The sequence below is a fragment of the Coregonus lavaretus genome (genome assembly GCF_964263955.1).
Source record: "Coregonus lavaretus genome assembly, contig: HAP1_SCAFFOLD_5391, whole genome shotgun sequence".
Classification (NCBI taxonomy): Eukaryota; Metazoa; Chordata; class Actinopteri; order Salmoniformes; family Salmonidae; genus Coregonus; species Coregonus lavaretus.
The window spans coordinates 5,001-23,451 of NW_028165544.1; the positions used below are offsets into that span (position 1 = coordinate 5,001).

At 45.8% G+C, this 18,451-nt stretch overlaps 1 protein-coding gene and 1 pseudogene across 2 annotated transcripts in view; both read left to right on the top strand.

Annotated features, from left to right (window-relative positions):
- The window catches only part of LOC311115738 (uncharacterized protein), a gene marked incomplete at its 5' end in the record, with an annotated part of 14,251 nt that extends 3,418 nt beyond the window's left edge, over positions 1 to 10,833 (top strand). Inside the window, 5 exons of the mRNA XM_084190886.1 lie at positions 1 to 181; positions 7,800 to 7,976; positions 8,309 to 8,407; positions 8,804 to 8,867; positions 9,728 to 10,833. The exon at positions 1 to 181 is cut by the window's left edge and continues 155 nt beyond it. Coding sequence (XP_084047012.1) covers positions 1 to 181; positions 7,800 to 7,976; positions 8,309 to 8,407; positions 8,804 to 8,859 — 513 coding nt within the window. The remainder of the gene's footprint in view (positions 182 to 7,799; positions 7,977 to 8,308; positions 8,408 to 8,803; positions 8,868 to 9,727) is intronic.
- A 926-nt stretch (positions 10,834 to 11,759) lies between these two features.
- On the top strand, positions 11,760 to 15,865 carry LOC311115737 (annotated as a pseudogene). The gene is made up of 6 exons: positions 11,760 to 11,909; positions 12,318 to 12,637; positions 12,766 to 13,074; positions 14,906 to 15,004; positions 15,238 to 15,290; positions 15,473 to 15,865. The product of its transcript is annotated as an uncharacterized misc_RNA (transcript).
- The last annotated feature ends 2,586 nt before the right edge of the window (positions 15,866 to 18,451 follow it).

Sequence of the window (18,451 nt, forward strand, 5' to 3'; positions counted from 1 at the left end):
CAGAGAACTGCTAAAGCTGGGCGTTTCTCTGTATCTGACAACAGAACAAAGAAATTCTACTCAGTGACCATCAGTGACCTGACTGAAGATGATACTGGGACCTACTGGTGTGGAGTAAAAACAGGAAAGAGAAAGGAAAGTTACATCGCACTGATCACACAGGTGAAGCTACGTGTTATAAGTGAGTATAAACAAGACTTGGATCTGATAGAAGGTGGAGACCTGCAGACTACACTAGACTTCACCTCTCTGTGGGTCAGTGGATCAACTCTTTACATCAGTGGTGACTGGTTGGAGGATATATAGGAGGACAGGCTCATTGTAATGGCTGGAATGGTATGGATGGAATGCTATCAATACATGGAAACCATGTGTTTGATGTGTTCGATACCGTTCAATTTATTCCATTCCAGCCATGACAATGAGCCCGTCAAACTACAGTATATCTCCTCCCAACAGCCTCCTCTGCTTTCCATGCTGTACACCTACAGTAAATGTGTCATGTCTGACAGTAAAAATAATAAAAAGCCATAAAATAGCAATCACTTCTAGAACATTGGGAAATATGGTATTATTATCTAATTGTCAAAAACCAGTTCATTGAAATGTAGCATTGAACTAAACATCTTATCAGTAGTAGTTGTTCAGTGGTTGACAACAGGCAGTGAGTGTGTTAGTGGAGGCTGGGTGTGTCTGTGTGTTTGTAATGGTGTGAAAAGCCACTGGACCAGAACACTGTAACTTCCTCTGTAATGTCTTTGTGTTTCTATATCTGTCTCAGTATCACTAAGCAGTCATGAGTTCAAGATATAAAACCCCAGGTTTCAAAACTGAATGGCATCATGAAACTTGCAGTTGTCATGTGAGAGGAAGACAAGAGAGAGAGAGAGAGAGAGAGAGAGAGAGAGAGAGAGAGAGAGAGAGAGAGAGAGAGAGAGACAGAGAGACAGAGAGACAGAGAGACAGAGAAAACAAACACCATTGTAAATACAACCCATATTTATTTTCACTTTTGTACTTTAACTATTTGCACATCGCTACAGTCCCTTGCAAAAATATTCATCCCCCTTGGCGTTTTTCCTATTTTGTTGCATTACAACCTGTAATTTAAATTGATTTTTATTTGGATTTTACTTGTTTCAAAAAATTCTAACAAATAAATAACGGAAAAGTGGTGCGTGTATATGTATTCAACCCCTTTGCTATGAAGCCCCTAAATAAGATCTGGTGCAACCAATTACCTTCAGAAGTCACATAATTAGTTAAATAAAGTCCACCTGTGTGCAATCTAAGTGTCACATGATCTCAGTATATATATGAATATATATGAAGCATGGTGGTGGCAGCATCATGCTGTGGGGATGTTTTTCATTGGCAAGGACTGGGAAACTGGTCAAAATTGAAGGAATGATTGTCAAGAGTTGCTGTAGGTAGGTGTGGTGTGGAATCAGGCGCAGGACGCAGAAGTTAAGTCCAAACAAAGACTTTAGTAGATCACACAAAATAATCCAAGAACAGCCCGGAGGCGAGAAAAGCGCGCACAGGCGTAAACAAACGGGCGCACTAAACATGTGCGTAAATCTCTCCTAAAAACAACAAGGAGGCAAGCTACAAAATAGCGCACCAAAATAGGTAGCGCAGCAACACGACAAGGAAACAATTACACACAACACCTAACTAACAACAAGGAACTAAATAGGGTGCTTAATGATACATAACACAAAACAGGTGTGACAAACAGACAAAACCAATCAAACAAGAAACATAGAACGGTGGCAGCTAGTACTCCGGAGACGACGACCGCCGAAACCTGCCCGAACAAGGAGGAGGGGCCGCCTCGGCCGAAACCGTGACAGTACCCCCCCCTTGACGCGCGGCTCCAGCCGTGCGCCACCCCCGGCCTCGGGGACGACCAGGAGGACGCGGAGCAGGGCGCGTAGGATGACCACGATGGAATTCGGTCAGCAGGGACGGATCCAGAATGTCCCTCCTCGGCACCCAGCACCGCTCCTCCGGACCGTACCCCTCCCACTCCACGAGATATTGGAGACCCCCCATCCGGCGTCTCGAATCCAGGATGGTCCGAACAGTGTACGCCGGAGCCCCCTCGATGTCCAACGGGGGCGGAGGAGTCTCCTCAATCTCAAAGTCCTGGAGTGGAGCAGCTACCACCGGCCTGAGGAGAGACACATGGAACGAGGGGTTAATATTATTGTAATCAATGGGCAGTTGTAACCTGTAACACACCTCGTTCAATCTCCTCAGGACTTTAAAAGGCCCCACAAACCGCCAACCCAGCTTCCGGCAGGGCAGGCGGAGGGGCAGGTTTCTGGTTGAGAGCCAGACTCGATCTCCAGGTGCGTACACTGGCCCCTCACTGCGGTGTAGGTCGGCGCTCGTCTTCTGTCGACGGATGGCTCGCTGCAGATGGACGTGTGCAGCGTTCCACGTCTCCTCCGAGCGCCGCACCCACTCATCCACAGCAGGGGCCTCGATCTGGCTCTCATGCCAAGGTGCCAGAACCGGCTGGTACCCTAACACACACTGGAAAGGGGTTAGTCTAGTGGAGGAGTGGCGGAGAGAGTTCTGTGCCATCTCGGCCCAGGGCACATATCTCGCCCACTCCTCCGGCCGGCCCTGACAATATGACCTCAGAAACCTACCCACATCCTGGTTGACTCGTTCGACCTGCCCATTACTCTCCGGGTGGTAACCCGAGGTAAGGCTCACCGAGACCCCCAACCGTTCCATAAAGGCTCTCCAGACTCTGGAGGTAAACTGGGGGCCTCGATCGGACACTATATCCTCGGGTACCCCGTAATGCCGGAAGACGTGAGTAAATAGAGCCTCAGCGGTCTGTAGGGCAGTAGGAAGACCCGGCATGGGAAGGAGACGACAGGCCTTCGAGAACCGATCCACAACGACCAGGATGGTGGTATTCCCTTGTGAGGAGGGAAGGTCGGTAACAAAATCCACCGAGAGGTGAGACCAGGGTCGTTGTGGAACGGGCAGGGGTTGTAATTTACCCCTGGGCAAGTGTCTGGGCGCCTTACACTGGGCACACACTGAGCAGGAGGAGACATAAACCCTCACATCCCTGGCTAACGTTGGCCACCAGTACTTCGTACTAAGGCAGTGCACTGTCCGGCCAATACCTGGATGTCCAGAGGAGGGTGACGTGTGAGCCCAATAAATCAGCCGATCCCGGACCTCGAGCGGGACGTACGTCCGACCCACCGGATACTGTGGAGGGCTAGGGTCGGTGCGTAATGCCCGCTCGATCTCCGCATCGACCTCCCACACCACCGGTGCCACCAGACAAGACTCCGGTAGTATGGGAATGGGCTCCACGCACCTCTCCTCCATGTCATACCGCCGGGACAGGGCATCTGCCTTCCCGTTCTGGGACCCAGGGATGTAAGTGATCTTGAACACAAACCGGGCGAGAAACATAGTCCATCGAGCCTGGCGAGGATTCAGTCTCCTAGCTGCCCGAATGTATTTCAGGTTACGGTGGTCGGTCAGAATGAGGAAAGGGTGTTGAGCCCCCTCAAGCCAATGCCTCCACACCTTTTGGGCCTGTACTACGGCTAACAGCTCCCTGTCCCCTACGTCATAATTCCGCTCCACCGGACTGAGCTTCTTAGAATAAAAAGCACAGGGGCGGAGCTTAGGTGGTGTGCCGGACCGTTGTGAAAGAACTGCCCCGATACCGGCCTCAGACGCGTCCACCTCTACTTGGAAGGGTAAAGCGGGATCCGGGTGCGCCAGCACCGGAGCCGAGGTAAACAGGTCCTTCAGTCTCCCAAAGGCCCTGTCCGCCTCAGCCGACCACTGCAAGCGCACCGGACCCCCCTTCAGAAGAGACGTTATGGGAGTTGCCACCTGTCCAAAACCCCGGATAAACCTCCGGTAGTAATTCGCAAAACCCAAGAACCGCTGCACCTCTTTAACTGTAGTTGGGGTTTGCCAATTACGCACGGCAGACACTCGGTCCACCTCCATTCTCACCCCTGACGCAGACAACTGGTAACCCAAAAAGGAAACTGACTCCTGAAAGAACAGACATTTCTCGGCTTTGACATACAGGTCATGCTCCAACAGTCTCCTCAATACCCTGCGCTCCAGGGCTACATGCTCGGCCCGAGTAGAACTGTACACAAGAATATCATCTATGTACACCACTACTCCCTGCGCCTGCATGTCCCGGAAAATCTCATCTACAAACGATTGGAAGACTGATGGAGCATTCATTAACCCATATGGCATGACGAGATACTCGTAATGGCCGGAGGTAGTACTAAATGCTGTCTTCCACTCATCGCCCTCCCTAATGCGCACCAAGTTATATGCGCTCCTGAGGTCCAATTTTGTGAAGAACCGTGCCCCGTGTAATGACTCCGTCATGGTCGCAATCAGCGGGAGTGGATAACTATATTTCACAGTCACCTGATTGAGACCGCGGTAATCAATACACGGACGCAAACCTCCATCCTTTTTCTTCACAAAAAAGAAGCTTGAGAACGCGGGAGAAGTGGAAGGCCGTATGTATCCCTGTCTCAGAGACTCGGCAATGTAAGTCTCCATTGCCCTTTTCTCCTCCTGTGACAAAGGATACACATGGCTCCGCGGGAGCGCAGCTCCTATCTGGAGGTCTATCGCACAATCCCCCTGTCTATGAGGCGGCAACCATGCCGCTCTGGTCTTACTAAACACGAGTGCCAAATCCTCATACTCAGGCGGAATGTGCAGTGCTGGCATCTGGTTCGGGCTCTCCACCGAGGTCGCCCCTACGGAAACACCCAGACATAGCCCCTCACACTGAGCAGACCACCCTTTAAGAGCCTTCTCTCGCCACGAAATCGTAGGATCATGGGAAATCAACCAGGGAAGCCCCAGTACCACCGGATACGCAGGAGAGTCGATCAGATAGAGTTGAATCGTCTCCTCATGACCCCCCTGCGTCATCATCCTAAGTGGCGCCGTGACCTCCCTAATCAACCCAGATCCTAACGGACGACTATCTAAGGCATGTACAGGGAAGGGCTTATCGACTGGAAGGAGGGGAATCCCTAACTTAACACAGAATTTACGATCTACAAAATTCCCAGCTGCGCCTGAATCGACTAGAGCCTTATGCTGGGAATGAGGTGCAACCTGTGGGAAACAAACAGGTAATGTAATGTGTACGACAGAAAGCTCTGGGTAAGTAGGGCGCCTACTCACCTGGGAGGACTCCCCAATGTGTGACCTGCCATCTCCTTCACCAGGGGACCCTCCCCAGCACCTAGCCGCGGTGTGCCCTCCGCGGCCACAGTTGGTGCAGGAGACTGCCCCCCTCGGGCTCCTTCCTCTCCTCCCTCTAGTGCCAGCACCTCCAAGCTCCATCGGGCTCGGCTCGGAGGCGCTGGAGGATGGAATGGGAGGCCCCCACCTGGGACGTCCGCGGGTCGCGAGCAGGATGTCCAGCCGAATGGCCATGTCCACCAACTGGTCAAATGTTAGTGTAGTATCCCTGCACGCTAACTCTCTGCGGACGTCCTCCCGAAGGCTACATCTAAAGTGGTCTATGAGGGCCCTCTCATTCCACCCTGCATCTGCCGCCAGAGTCCGGAACTCCAGCGCAAACTCTTGAGCGCTCCTCATCCCCTGTCGGAGGTAGAATAGACGCTCCCCCGCCGCCTTCCCCTCTGGTGGATGGTCGAAGACAGCACGGAAGCGGCGGGAGAACTCCGCATAGGTGACTGTGGCGGCGTCTATTCCCCTCCATTCGGCGTTGGCCCACTCCAACGCCTTGCCGGTGAGACAGGAGATGAGGGCGGAAATGCTCTCGTATCCCGAGGGCGCCGGGTGTATGGTGGCAAGGTAGAGCTCCACTTGTAATAGGAACCCCTGACACCCGGCAGCGGTGCCGTCGTACGCCCTCGGGAGCGAGAGCCGAATCCCACTGGGTTCCGGTAGTTGGACGGGCGGGCTGTCCGATGGTGATGGTGCGATAGGTGGGGGTGTGGGTACCCCGCTTGTCTCCCATCGATGGAGGGTGTTCATGACGCGGTCCAAGGCGTGCCCGATCTGGTTGATTCGATGCTCTTGACCACGAAGACGCTCCTCCATGATGTCGGTGGGTGCTCCTGCTGATTCCATATGTGGTGTGTAATTCTGTCAAGAGTTGCTGTAGGTAGGTGTGGTGTGGAATCAGGCGCAGGACGCAGAAGTTAAGTCCAAACAAAGACTTTAGTAGATCACACAAAATAATCCAAGAACAGCCCGGAGGCGAGAAAAGCGCGCACATGCGTAAACAAACGGGCGTACTAAACATGTGCGTATATCTCTCCTAAAAACAACAAGGAGGCAAGCTACAAAATAGCGCACCAAAATAGGTAGCGCAGCAACACGACAAGGAAACAATTACACACAACACCTAACTAACAACAAGGAACTAAATAGGGTGCTTAATGAGACATAACACAAAACAGGTGTGACAAACAGACAAAACCAATCAAACAAGAAACATAGAACGGTGGCAGCTAGTACTCCGGAGACGACGACCGCCGAAACCTGCCCGAACAAGGAGGAGGGGCCGCCTCGGCCGAAACCGTGACAATGATGGATGGCGCTATATACAGGGAAATTCTTGAGGGAAACCTGTTTCAGTCTTCCAGAGATTTGAGTTGGGACGGACGTTCACCTTCCAGCAGGACAATGACCCTAAGCATACGGCTAAAGCAACACTCGAGTGGTTTAAGGAGAAACATTTAAATGTCTTGGAATGGCCTAGTCAAAGCATAGACCTCAATCCAATTGAGAATCTGTGGTATGACTTAAAGGTCAACTTGAAGGAGCTGGATTAGTTTTGCCTTGAAGAATGGGCAAAAATCCCAGTGGCTAGATGTGTCAAGCTTATAGAGACATACCCCAAGAGACTTGCAGCTGTAATTGCTGCAAAAGGTGGCTCTACAAAGTATTGACTTTGGGGGAGTGAATAGTTATGCTAACTCAAGTTCTGTTTTTTTGTCTTATTTGTTGTTTGTTTCACACAAAAAAAATATGCATATTCAAAGTGGTAGGCATGTCGTGTAAATGAAATGATACAAACCCCCCCAAAAAATCCATTTTAATTCCAGGTTGTAAGACAACAAAATAGGAATAATGCCAAGGGGCGTGAATACTTTCGCAAGCCACTGTATAGACATGATATGACATTTGAAATGTCTTTATTATTTTGGAACTTGTGTGAGTGTAATATTTACCGTTCACTTCTTATTGTTTATTTCACTTTTGTTTATTCATTTAACTTCCTTTGGCATTATAAACAGATGTTTCTCATTCCAATAAAGCCCCTTGAATTGAATTGAATTGAGAGAGAGAGAGAGAGAGAGAGAGAGAGAGAGAGAGAGAGAGAGAGAGAGAGAGAGAGAGAGAGAGAGACAGAGAGAGAGAGGGGAGACATGGAGAGAGGGAGTTATGAAGAAATATATGGTGGGAGAGAGTGAGAGAGAGATGGACAGAGTGATACATGTAAGAGAGATAGAGAGATATGGTGAGCTAAAGTAGAACTAACACACTTCAACAGGAACAAGAGAAACCACCATCTTTACATCTGTCTGTCTAGAGAGGAAATATATAACAATATGTATCATGCACTCTCTCTTTCTCTATATCTTTCTCTATATATCTCTCTTTCTCTCTATCACTCTCTTTCTCCCTCTCCATCAATCTCTCTCTCCCTCCTCATCTCTCCATCTCTCCCTCTCCTCAATCTGCTAAAACATTTCCCCACTTGATTCAATTGTTTTCAGCCACAACAACAACAAAAGGAACAACACCAGCTACAGCATCTCCAGCCCCACCCACAACCACCTTCATCTCACCATCATCATCATCATCATCATCATCATCATCGTCACCATCATCACCGTCATCATCACAATCATCATCACCATCACCATCATCACCAATATCACTCAACAGATCTGGTAAATAAATGTTTAGAAATAAAAATGTCTGAGTCTCACTTTGGTTAGTGTTAGACATGTCTGTATGTAGTGTTATGATATGAGGGTAGGTTAGTGGTAGACATGTCTGTATGTAGTGTTATGATATGAGGGTAGGTTAGTGGTAGACATGTCTGTATGTAGTGTTATGATATGAGGGTAGGTTAGTGGTAGACATGTCTGTATGTAGTGTTATGATATGAGGGTAGGTTAGTGTAACAGTAGGTTTGTCTAATCGGTTCTGTAACAATGTGTGTGTGTGTGTGTGTGTGTGTGTGTGTGTGTGTGTGTGTGTGTGTGTGTGTGTGTTCCAGGTACCTCAGTGGTCATCATGGTGTCTGTTAGTCTGGTAGTGTTGCTGCTGGTGATCAGCCTGATCATAGTCTACAGATGGAAATACAACAAGGCCACAGGTGAGAAAGACACACACACACACACACACACGCACACACAGGGTTATAAAAGGAGAGAAAGTTCTCCTTTTCGAAATCTTTCCGTTCAATACAAAAAACAACAACATTTGCATAATCAACTAAAATGTAAATGTAAAATAATATCCCTGTCATCATTTGTCCCTGGTTGAGAAGCAGAGGATAAATATGGGAAGTCTCTCTCTCTCTCTCTCTCTCTCTCTCTCTCTCTCTCTCTCTCTCTCTCTCTCTCTCTCTCTCTCTCTCTCTCTCTCTCTCTCTCTCTCTCTCTCTCTCTCTCCTCTCTCTCTCTCTCTCTTCTCTCTCTCTCTCTCTCTCTCTCTCTCTCTCTCTCTCTGGGGTTTCCACCTAACTTATTTGACTCATGTGTTCCAACAGATAGGACCAATGGAACAGTAGGACTAACAACATCACCACCCACAGACATTGGCTAGAACACAAGGTAACAACAGCCTCACCACCCACAAACATGACTAAGTACCATATACCATAATGTAACATGGATTATAACTACCAAGTACCATTTATAAAATGGACTACAACTACCAAGTACCATTTATAAAATGGACTACAACTACCAAGCACCAAACTGTTACATGAAATACAACTACCTAGCATTAAACCCTTATAAACTACAACTTTGAATGTAAAGATACACCAATTTGTGGTGGAAACTAGCCATTGCATCTTCCTCCTCCAGACAGTGAATGAGAATGAATTTCAACAAAAACACACCGACTGTGCCTGATACTTGGTATTAGATAGAATAATCTGGCTCTTCCTATTGATATCTCATCATTAACATGTAATCTTTATTTCTGCTCTCCTCAACACCCACCTGTTTCTCTGTCTAATGTTGTCTTCCCTCCTCCCTCCCTCTGAAATGAAGAAACACAGAAGTACAGTACAGTAGAGACTAGCTAAATGTAGCATCACTGGAACATTATGCCTGTGTACTGTCTCTGGGTGTTCTATGTGATCTGATGTTCTCTGGTGTTGGTCTGGGTGTTCTAGGTGATGTGATGTTCTCTGGTGTTGGTCTGGGTGTTCTAGGTGATCTGATGTTCTCTGGTGTTGGTCTGGGTGTTCTAGGTGATGTGATGTTCTCTGGTGTTGGTCTGGGTGTTCTAGGTGATCTGACGTTCTCTGGTGTTGGTCTGGGTGTTGTTCTACTACTGCTGGGTCTGCTGCTGTTCATGTTCTTTAGACAGAGGAGAGACAGAGACAGGAGACCAACAGGTAGAGTAGTTTTCACACGCAATCATTATTATTATTTGTTAATCTATTTGCTTTCCTCTTCAGCAGCCAAACACTCTGCCAGACCGTTGGTTCCTGACTCAATGACAGACAACCAAGATCCAGACATAGGAACCATCACTAACCCAATCTACGCCACAGCAACCAATCAGAACCCAGATACAGCCTGTGACATCACCATCATCTATGCCACGGCAACCAATCCTAGTCCAGATGACATTTACTCCAACGTTGGTCCATAACATAGGTTCAAGACAGTGTGACCTATGCTACTGTCAACTTCCCCAGAGATCCAGCCTGTCTCCACTATGCTACTGTCAACTTCCCCAGAGATCCATCATGTCTCCACTATGCTACTGTCAACTTCCCCAGAGATCCAGCCTGTCTCCACTATGCTACTGTCAACTTCCCCAGAGATCAAGCCTGTCTCCACTATGCTACTGTCAACTTCCCCAGAGATCCAGCCTGTCTCCACTATGCTACTCTCAACTTCCCCAGAGATCCAGCTTGTCTCCACTATGCTACTGTCAACTTCCCCAGAGATCCAGCCTGTCTCCACTATAATACTGTCTCCTTCAGTACAGAGACTGATGCTAGTAACCACCCAGACACTCACCCTACAGATGTAGACACCTCATAGATGTACTGCACCATTAAACACTCTGCTACATAGTCTAATACTGACACTGATCTGTATGGCAAAGCATGAATTCATGTTTTCATTTATTAATGTTTTCACTCATTTGTGTTTTTAATTAATTTGTTTATTTGATCGTTCATTTGTTAATTAGTTTATATATTCATTCAATCATTCATTTATGTGTTTGTTCTTTAATTCATTAATTCTTATTTTTATTCATATTACTTACATCGTTAATTTGTTAATTTGTTCGTATATTCATTTATTGATTTATTTGTTTGTTCGTTAGTTCAATCATCTGTTCGTTCATTCTTTTGTTTGTTTGTCGGTGGTTCCGTCTGTACATCCGTTCATTCATTCAATCATTTTTCTACTGTGAATGTAACACTGGCTTGAACAAAAAGAGACAGTTTATCACTTTTAGAAAGCTTTGCTTATTCAGTGTTTTTTACTCCACTTGACTGGGAAATGAGCCTATGTGTGTTTATCAATAAAGCACCAATATATTTCTATGTGTTTGATACATTCCATTCTAGACATTACTATAAGTCGTCCTCCCCTCACCAGCCTCCACTGGTGCTGTCAGTAAACTCAGTACCTGTCTCATCAGCATGTACCACTGTCACTAGACACACAGAGCTGAGATGGAGGGATAGATTGAGGGTAGATGGAGGGAGAGATGGAGGGTAGATGGAGGGATAGATGGAGGGAGAGATGGAGGGAGAGATGGAGGGAGAGATGGAGGGAGATCGCCCTCCAGTGGCAGAATAACTCTGTTTCTCTCCTCTGCAGACAGCCTCCAGTCTGCATGAGAGTGTATGAATGTGTTTCTGTGCTTTGATCCATAGAGGCCTCTCTCTCCCTCTTTTTGTCTCACTGATCTCTTTCTCACACTCCCTTTCTCTCTCTCTCTCTCAGCCTCCATCTTTATTTATTTATCTCTCTCTCTCTCACTCTCTCTCTCTCTCTACTGTGTGATGTAGGAACAGAGATATGATTGGTTAAGGAGGAAGAGGGAGGGGCTGTCAGAATTAACATGTGGTAGGAGGGTTTGAACTAGTAGAGAGAGCGAGAGAGAGAGAGAGAGAGAGAGAGAGAGAGAGAGAGAGAGAGAGAGAGAGAGAGAGAGAGAGAGAGAGAGAGAGAGAGAGAGAAGAGAGGAGAGAGAGAGAGAGAGATGCAGAAATAGGGAAGTACATAGTTGTATGAGTGCAAGGATTGAGTGAGCGAGAGGGAGGGGCAGAGAGAGAGAGAGAGAGAGAGAGTACATAAAGTACATGAAGTTTGTATTTAGGTTACTTTAAGTGTAGAGAGAACAGAGAGAGTTTTGCACTTGGACACACAACATTATATCAGGACCTATAGACACTGGACCAACCTGGACAGAACACAACATTATATCAGGACCTATAGAAACCTGGACCAACCTAGAGAGAACACAACATTATATCAGGACCTATAGACACCTGGACCAACCTGGAGAGAACACAACATTATATCAGGACCTATAGACACCTGGACCAACCTGGAGAGAACACAACAAGATGAGGATCCTGCTGATAGTCATCCTCCTCTCCTTCATGACAGGTAATACGCTTGTAATAACTCTCTATAACAATGTAATAACATCCAGTTAGTCTTCTTATAAAGGCTGCTGCTACAGATAAGGAAACACTACTGTGTGTGTGTGTCTATGTGTGTGTGTGTGTGTGTGTGTGTGTGTGTGTGTGTGTGTGTGTGTGTGTGTGTATGTGTGCGTGTGTGTGTTTGTGTGTGTGTATGTGTATGTGTGCGTGTGTGTGTATGTGTGCATGTGTGTGTTTGTGTGTGTATGTGTGCATGCGTGTGTGTGCGTGTGTGCGTGTCTGTGGGAGTGTGTGTGTGGGTAATGTGATGATGCCACTGGTGTAGGAATTCTGACCATAAGTACATTGGTATTACAAAACACTAAACCAAAAGGAATATAATATGTATTTTCTGTTGACTGATTTACAGGTTGTTTGCACTCCTTCAAAGTGACAGTAGAGGAACTGTCATCATCTACTGTAAATATTCCATAGAAGTAGGAAGTCATGAGAAATATTTCTGTATGGGACCAAAGTGGACTTATAGATGTGATAAGAAAATAGGTACTCTGACGAAGAACACCTGGCAGCACAGTGGTAGATTTTCTCTGTATGACAACACTGAAGGAAACGACTTCAAGGTGATCATCAGACAACTGACTAAACAAGATGAAGGGACCTACTGGTGTGGAGTGGAGAAACCTAATGCATGGGACAGTTACACTGATGTAGAGCTGAAAGTAGAGGAAGGTGAGTCACTTTCACTTAATCTTTATGAAATGAATTTAGCTCGATGTTATTGCATGATCAATATCACTAGTAAAGGAAGTTAGTGTATAGTATTAGACTAAGGTTGTGATGTGTGTTCCTATTGACAGATGACTGCTGTGAGAAGTCAATCACAGAGACGGTCTATCTGGGAGGAGAAGCTACCATCAGCTGCAACTATCCAGAAGGCCGCGAGTACAGCATCAAGTATTTCTGCAAGGAGCACGATCGTTTCATCTGCAATTCCATGAACTCCAACAATAACAAAATGTATGACAACAGAACAGAGAAATTCTACTCAGTGACCATCAGTGACCTGACTGAAGATGATACTGGGACCTACTGGTGTGGAGTAAAAACCAGCAGGACAGAAGACCGTTACATTGCACTGATCACACAGGTGAAGCTACATGTTATAAGTGAGTATAAACAAGACTTCTATTTCTTTAGCATGTGTACCCAAAACACACACCTTAAAGTCTTGTAAGAAAAAGTAGTTGAATTGAAATCATAATTGCATTCATTGTTTTATGTCATTCACATGTTTGATGTATTTGATAACGTTCCATCTATTCCATTCCAGCCGTTGTGGTTAGCCCGTCCTCCTATATCTCTGTCCACCAGCCTCCTCTGCTTCCCATGCTGTACCCCTGCAGTAACTATGTACTGTATGACCACGTAAATAATATATAGCATTCTATTTTATCAGATATAACTACAATATGTTATGTCTGACAATTTAAATACTGTCATTTTAAAGTAGCAATCACATCTAGAACCTTCTGAAATATGCTGTTATTAATTGGCAACAACCAGTTTAGTGAAATGTAGCATTGAACTAAACATCTTATCATTAGAAGCTGTTCAGTGGTTGACAGCAGTTAGTGTGTTAGTGGAGGCTGGGTGTGTCTGTGTGTTTGTAGTGGTGTGAAAAGACACTGGACCAGAACACTGTAACTTCCTCTGTAATGTCTGTGTGTTTCTATATCGGTCTGAGTATCACTAAGCAGTCATGTGTTCAAGATATAAAACCCCAAGTTTCAGTATGGATGTCATCATGAAACCTGCAGTTGTCATGACCTATATTTGAGAGAGAGAGAGAGAGAGAGAGAGAGAGAGAGAGAGAGAGAGAGAGAGAGAGAGAGAGAGAGAGAGAGAGAGAGAGAGAGAGAGAGAGAGAGAGACAGAGAGAGACAGAGAGAGAGAGAGAGAGAGAGAGAGGAGTGATGAAAAAGAAGAGAGTGATGAGAGACAGAGAAAAGATAGAAAGAGAGAAATGTGGTGAGCTAAAGGAGAACTAAACACCTCAACAGAAACAAGAGAAACTCTCTCTCTCCCTCCATCTCTCTCTCTGTGCCTGTAACTCTCTCTCTCCCTCCATCTCTCTCTGTGCCTGTAACTCTCTCTCTACCTCCATATCTCTCTGTGCCTGTAACTCTCTCTCTCCCTCCATCCTCTCTCTCTCTCCATGTGACTCTTCGCCTCCATCTCTCCCTCCATCTCTCCATCTCTTCTCTCCTCACCTAGCAAAAAATAATCCCACCTGTGTCAATCGTTTTCAGTGGCTCCACCACCACCACAACAACAACAACAACTACAGCACTTCCAGCCTCAGCCACAACCACCTTCATCTCACCGTCACCATCACCATCATCACTATCACCACCATCCACATCATCACTAAACAGATCTGGTAATTACATTTTACAAATTCAAATGTCTGAGTCTCACTTGGTAGACATGTCTGTATGTAGTGTTATGATATGAGGGTAGGTTAGTGGTAGACATGTCTGTATGTAGTGTTATGATATGAGGGTAGGTTAGTGGTAGACATGTCTGTATGTAGTGTTATGATATAGGGTAGGTTAGTGGTAGTCATGTCTGTATGTAGTGTTATGATATGAGGGTAGGTTAGTGGTAGACATGTCTGTATGTAGTGTTATGATATGAGGGTAGGTTAGTGGTAGACATGTCTGTATGTAGTGTTATGATATGAGGGTAGGTTAGTGGTAGACATGTCTGTATGTAGTGTTATGATATGAGGGTAGGTTAGTGGGTAGACATGTCTGTATGTAGTGTTATGATATGAGGGTAGTTAGTGGTAGACATGTCTGTATGTAGTGTTATGATATGAGGGTAGGTTAGTGGTAGACATGTATATAGTATAGTGTAACAGTAGGTTTGTCTAATCGGTTCTGTGACAGCGTGTGTGTGTGTGTGTGTGTGTGTGTGTGTGTGTGTGTGTTCCAGGTTCCTCAGTGGTCATCATGGTGTCTGTTAGTCTGGTACTGTTGCTGCTGGTGATCAGCCTGATCATAGTCTACAGATGGAAATACAACAAGGCCACAGGTGAGAAAGACACAAGGTTAAAAAAAGCAGAGGATAAATAGTGCCTCCCCCTGTCTCTCTCTCTCTCTCTCTCTCTCTCTCTCTCTCTCTCTCTCTCTCTCTCTCTCTCTCTCTCTCTCTCTCTCTCTCTCTCTCTCTCTCTCTCTCTCTCTCTCTCTCTCTCTCTCTCTCTCTCTCTCTCTCGCTCTCTCTCTCTCTCTCTCTCTCTGAGTAATGTGTGTTGTGTTCCACAGGATCTGTCTCTTCAACACTCAGAATGAGCCCAGACAAAGGGAACAACAAAGGGGTCAGTGTATTTGTTTTGTTAGTTTTTGTGGACTGAGTGATGTCATTGAGTCATGTGACTGAGTGATGTCATTGAGTGACGTGATTGAGTGATGTCATTGAGTGATGTCATTGAGTGTGTTTGTGATGTCATAATATTATCTCCTCTTCCTCCTCCCTTTTTCTCTCCTGCCTCCTCTTCAGGGTTGTCATGGTGACGGTGACTATGAGGAGATAAAGGAGCGCCCCCTACAGTCAGACTCAGACACTGCGCCCACCACCATCTACACCACCGCCAACTTACCCACAAGCCACTCTGACTCTCCCCACTACGCCAGCATCAACTTCCACCAGAACCCCAGCTGCCCCAACGAAGCCAGAGTCACCATCACTAAAGAGGGCAGCTGCCGCAATGAGGCCACCGTTGCCATCGATAAAGAGGGCACTTCATCATGTGACTCTGCTACTGTGAACTTTGGTCAAAGCCCCACCTACTCTACTGTCAATCATCCACACAGCTCCTCTGAGACTCCTCCCATCTACTCCACAGTCAGCAAACCCAGACACACCTGAGTCACTGGCAACCAATCACAAGGGCCATGCACACACTGGCGACCAATCACAAGGGTCATACACCCACTGTCTACCAATCAAAAGGGACATATGTTAACTATATGCACTGACCTCTCTTTTTAGCTAATCTTTTTCATTTTTTGGCTCATGCTCTCTCTCTCTCTCTCTCTCTCTCTCTCTCTCTCGCTCTCTCTCTCTCTCTCTCTCTCTCTCTCTCTCTCTCTCTCTCTCTCTCTCTCTCTCTCTCTCTCTCTCTCTCTCTCTCTCTCTCTCTCTCTCTCTCTCTCTCTTCTCCTTCTCCATCTCTTCCACACACCCAGACAGTAGCAGGTCTTGTTTCCTACTTCTTCAAATGGGTTGTTGACAGGGAGAGGATATGAGGTCACAGTCTTATAGCCTTTTCCTTACTGACACAGTCACTTAGCTACTTCCTGTTCTCTCAGTGACAGTGAGTGTGCATGTCTTGAAAGTATGAGACGCCTGGTTCTTGCCCGTGTAGGCGGAGGTATCACTTGATTTGCAATTTAGGAGGCCGGCGGCGAATTCCAAATGCCCTGCTCAAAACCGGCTCACTAAAGGCTAAAAAATATTTCAAAAGCCATTACCATCAGAGACACATGGAGCTGTCTGAGAAACAATTATTCATTTTTTGATCTGTCTGATAATTCTTCCTCATTTGCCGTGTTTTAGTGACGACATTCACCGTCAGTACTCGATAACAACGGCAAAAAGCGCACCCACCCAATAGATTATTATTATTGTTGTTGTTGTTGTTACTATAATGATGATTATTATAATTATTATTATTACCATTGTTATTAATATTACTATAATGATGATGATGATGATGATTCTGATTATTATTATTATTATTACCCTGTACTATTATAATGTGAAGTGTAATATAAATCTGTTATCTTTTTATTGTGGTGGTTTTATGATGTGATATTTTCTGAATTGTATATAGTATTGTACATTCTTAACTAAATAAAAAACATCTGACTTCTCTAGACCCTTCCTCCTGACAGCAAATATCAGTTATTACGGGCTGCAGGTAGCCCAGCAGTTAATAGCATTGGGCCAGTAACTGCAAGGTAGCTGGTTTGAATCCCTGAACCGACGAGGTGAAATAAGGCATTAAACCTAATTGCTCCTGGCTAAATTACATACATGTATTATAATGACAAGATATTGGACTGTCTACTCTAACAATGGGCACAAAAACACTTGTGTGACAAGGTCTGAAGAGTGTACGTACATACACAAACACAGACACACACATTCTCCCCCTCTCCCTAGATTCTAGAGGCAGGACGCAGACGCAGGAATCAACAATGTAAAGGTTTACTTAACACTGAGCAAGAGTACAACAAAGAGTGAGTTCCCAACATGACACTAATAATCACACACACAACACAACACTGAACAGTTCAGGGCTATATAGGGGTGGTGATGAGATGATGAGGTGCAGGTGCGCTGGAGGTGATTAGGGTGCGTTGGGTTTCCATTCCGGTGTTGCCGAGGTGGTGCGCTCAGACCGGTGGCTCAGTAGACTGGCGAATCAGAGCACCAGAGGGGAGCAACGGGAGGAGACGTGACAGACACACATATTCTCCCCCTCTCTCTAGATTATCCTCCATCAGACTACTCTCCTGGTGCAGGACAGAGGCAGAGTGCTGCTAGGTTTCATGTCTACTGATTTCATTGGTGGCTAAAATCTAATAGTATTCTATTATTTGGTAAAAGGGGCTGTCATGGTGATGATGGTGTAGATGTGAGTCTCTCAGAGGCCTAGAGGAAGTGATGCAACTACCTGAGGTTTTGTGGAGAGCTGCTGCTGACAACATAGCCTCCGTTGCTATGGTTACTATGATCACTCTATTACTCAGAGCCCTTTGGGGCCTGGTCAAAAGTAGTGCACTATGTAGGGAATAGGGTGCTATTTGGTATACAACCACAGCTAGCTGAGTTCTCTTGTGGTTCAGAAGTCCAACCTCCGGCCGGTTTGAACCATTTTCACACAGCAGAGAGAGAGAGAGAGACAGCCAGAGACAGAGAGAGAGAGAGAGAGAGAGAGAGAGAGAGAGAGAGAGAGAGAGAGAGAGAGAGAGATAATTCCATTCTGTAGCCATAATGACATATGAAATGTCTCTATTCCTTTGAAACTGTTGTGAATTCTGTAGGGACAGTATCTGACATACCAACATGTCGTCTATGACATTGTTGTTGTTATTGTTAACTCTATTGTCCATTGTATGTTTATTTACTTAGGGCTCTATTCAATCCGTATCCAGGAAGTTCAGCTTTACAGCCTGATGAATATTCAAAGGTAATGTTCCTGTGTTAGTGGAGACTGCGTTCATGGTAAATGCTGCATATGTCGGCTCAATCAGAAATGACCTTTACATTTCTAACGTGCAGTCTGTAACACTTCAGGGATACATATTGAATAGAGCGCTTATTTTGTTAGTGATTTTCATTTCTAATACAACCCCCCCCCCCCAATCCCCCACCCGCTGAAGTTGCATTGACAATCTTGGTTATTTTTTAAATTATGTTAATGTTCATAATAAATCATTCTAGTTCCAAAGTATGCTTTGACAATATGCA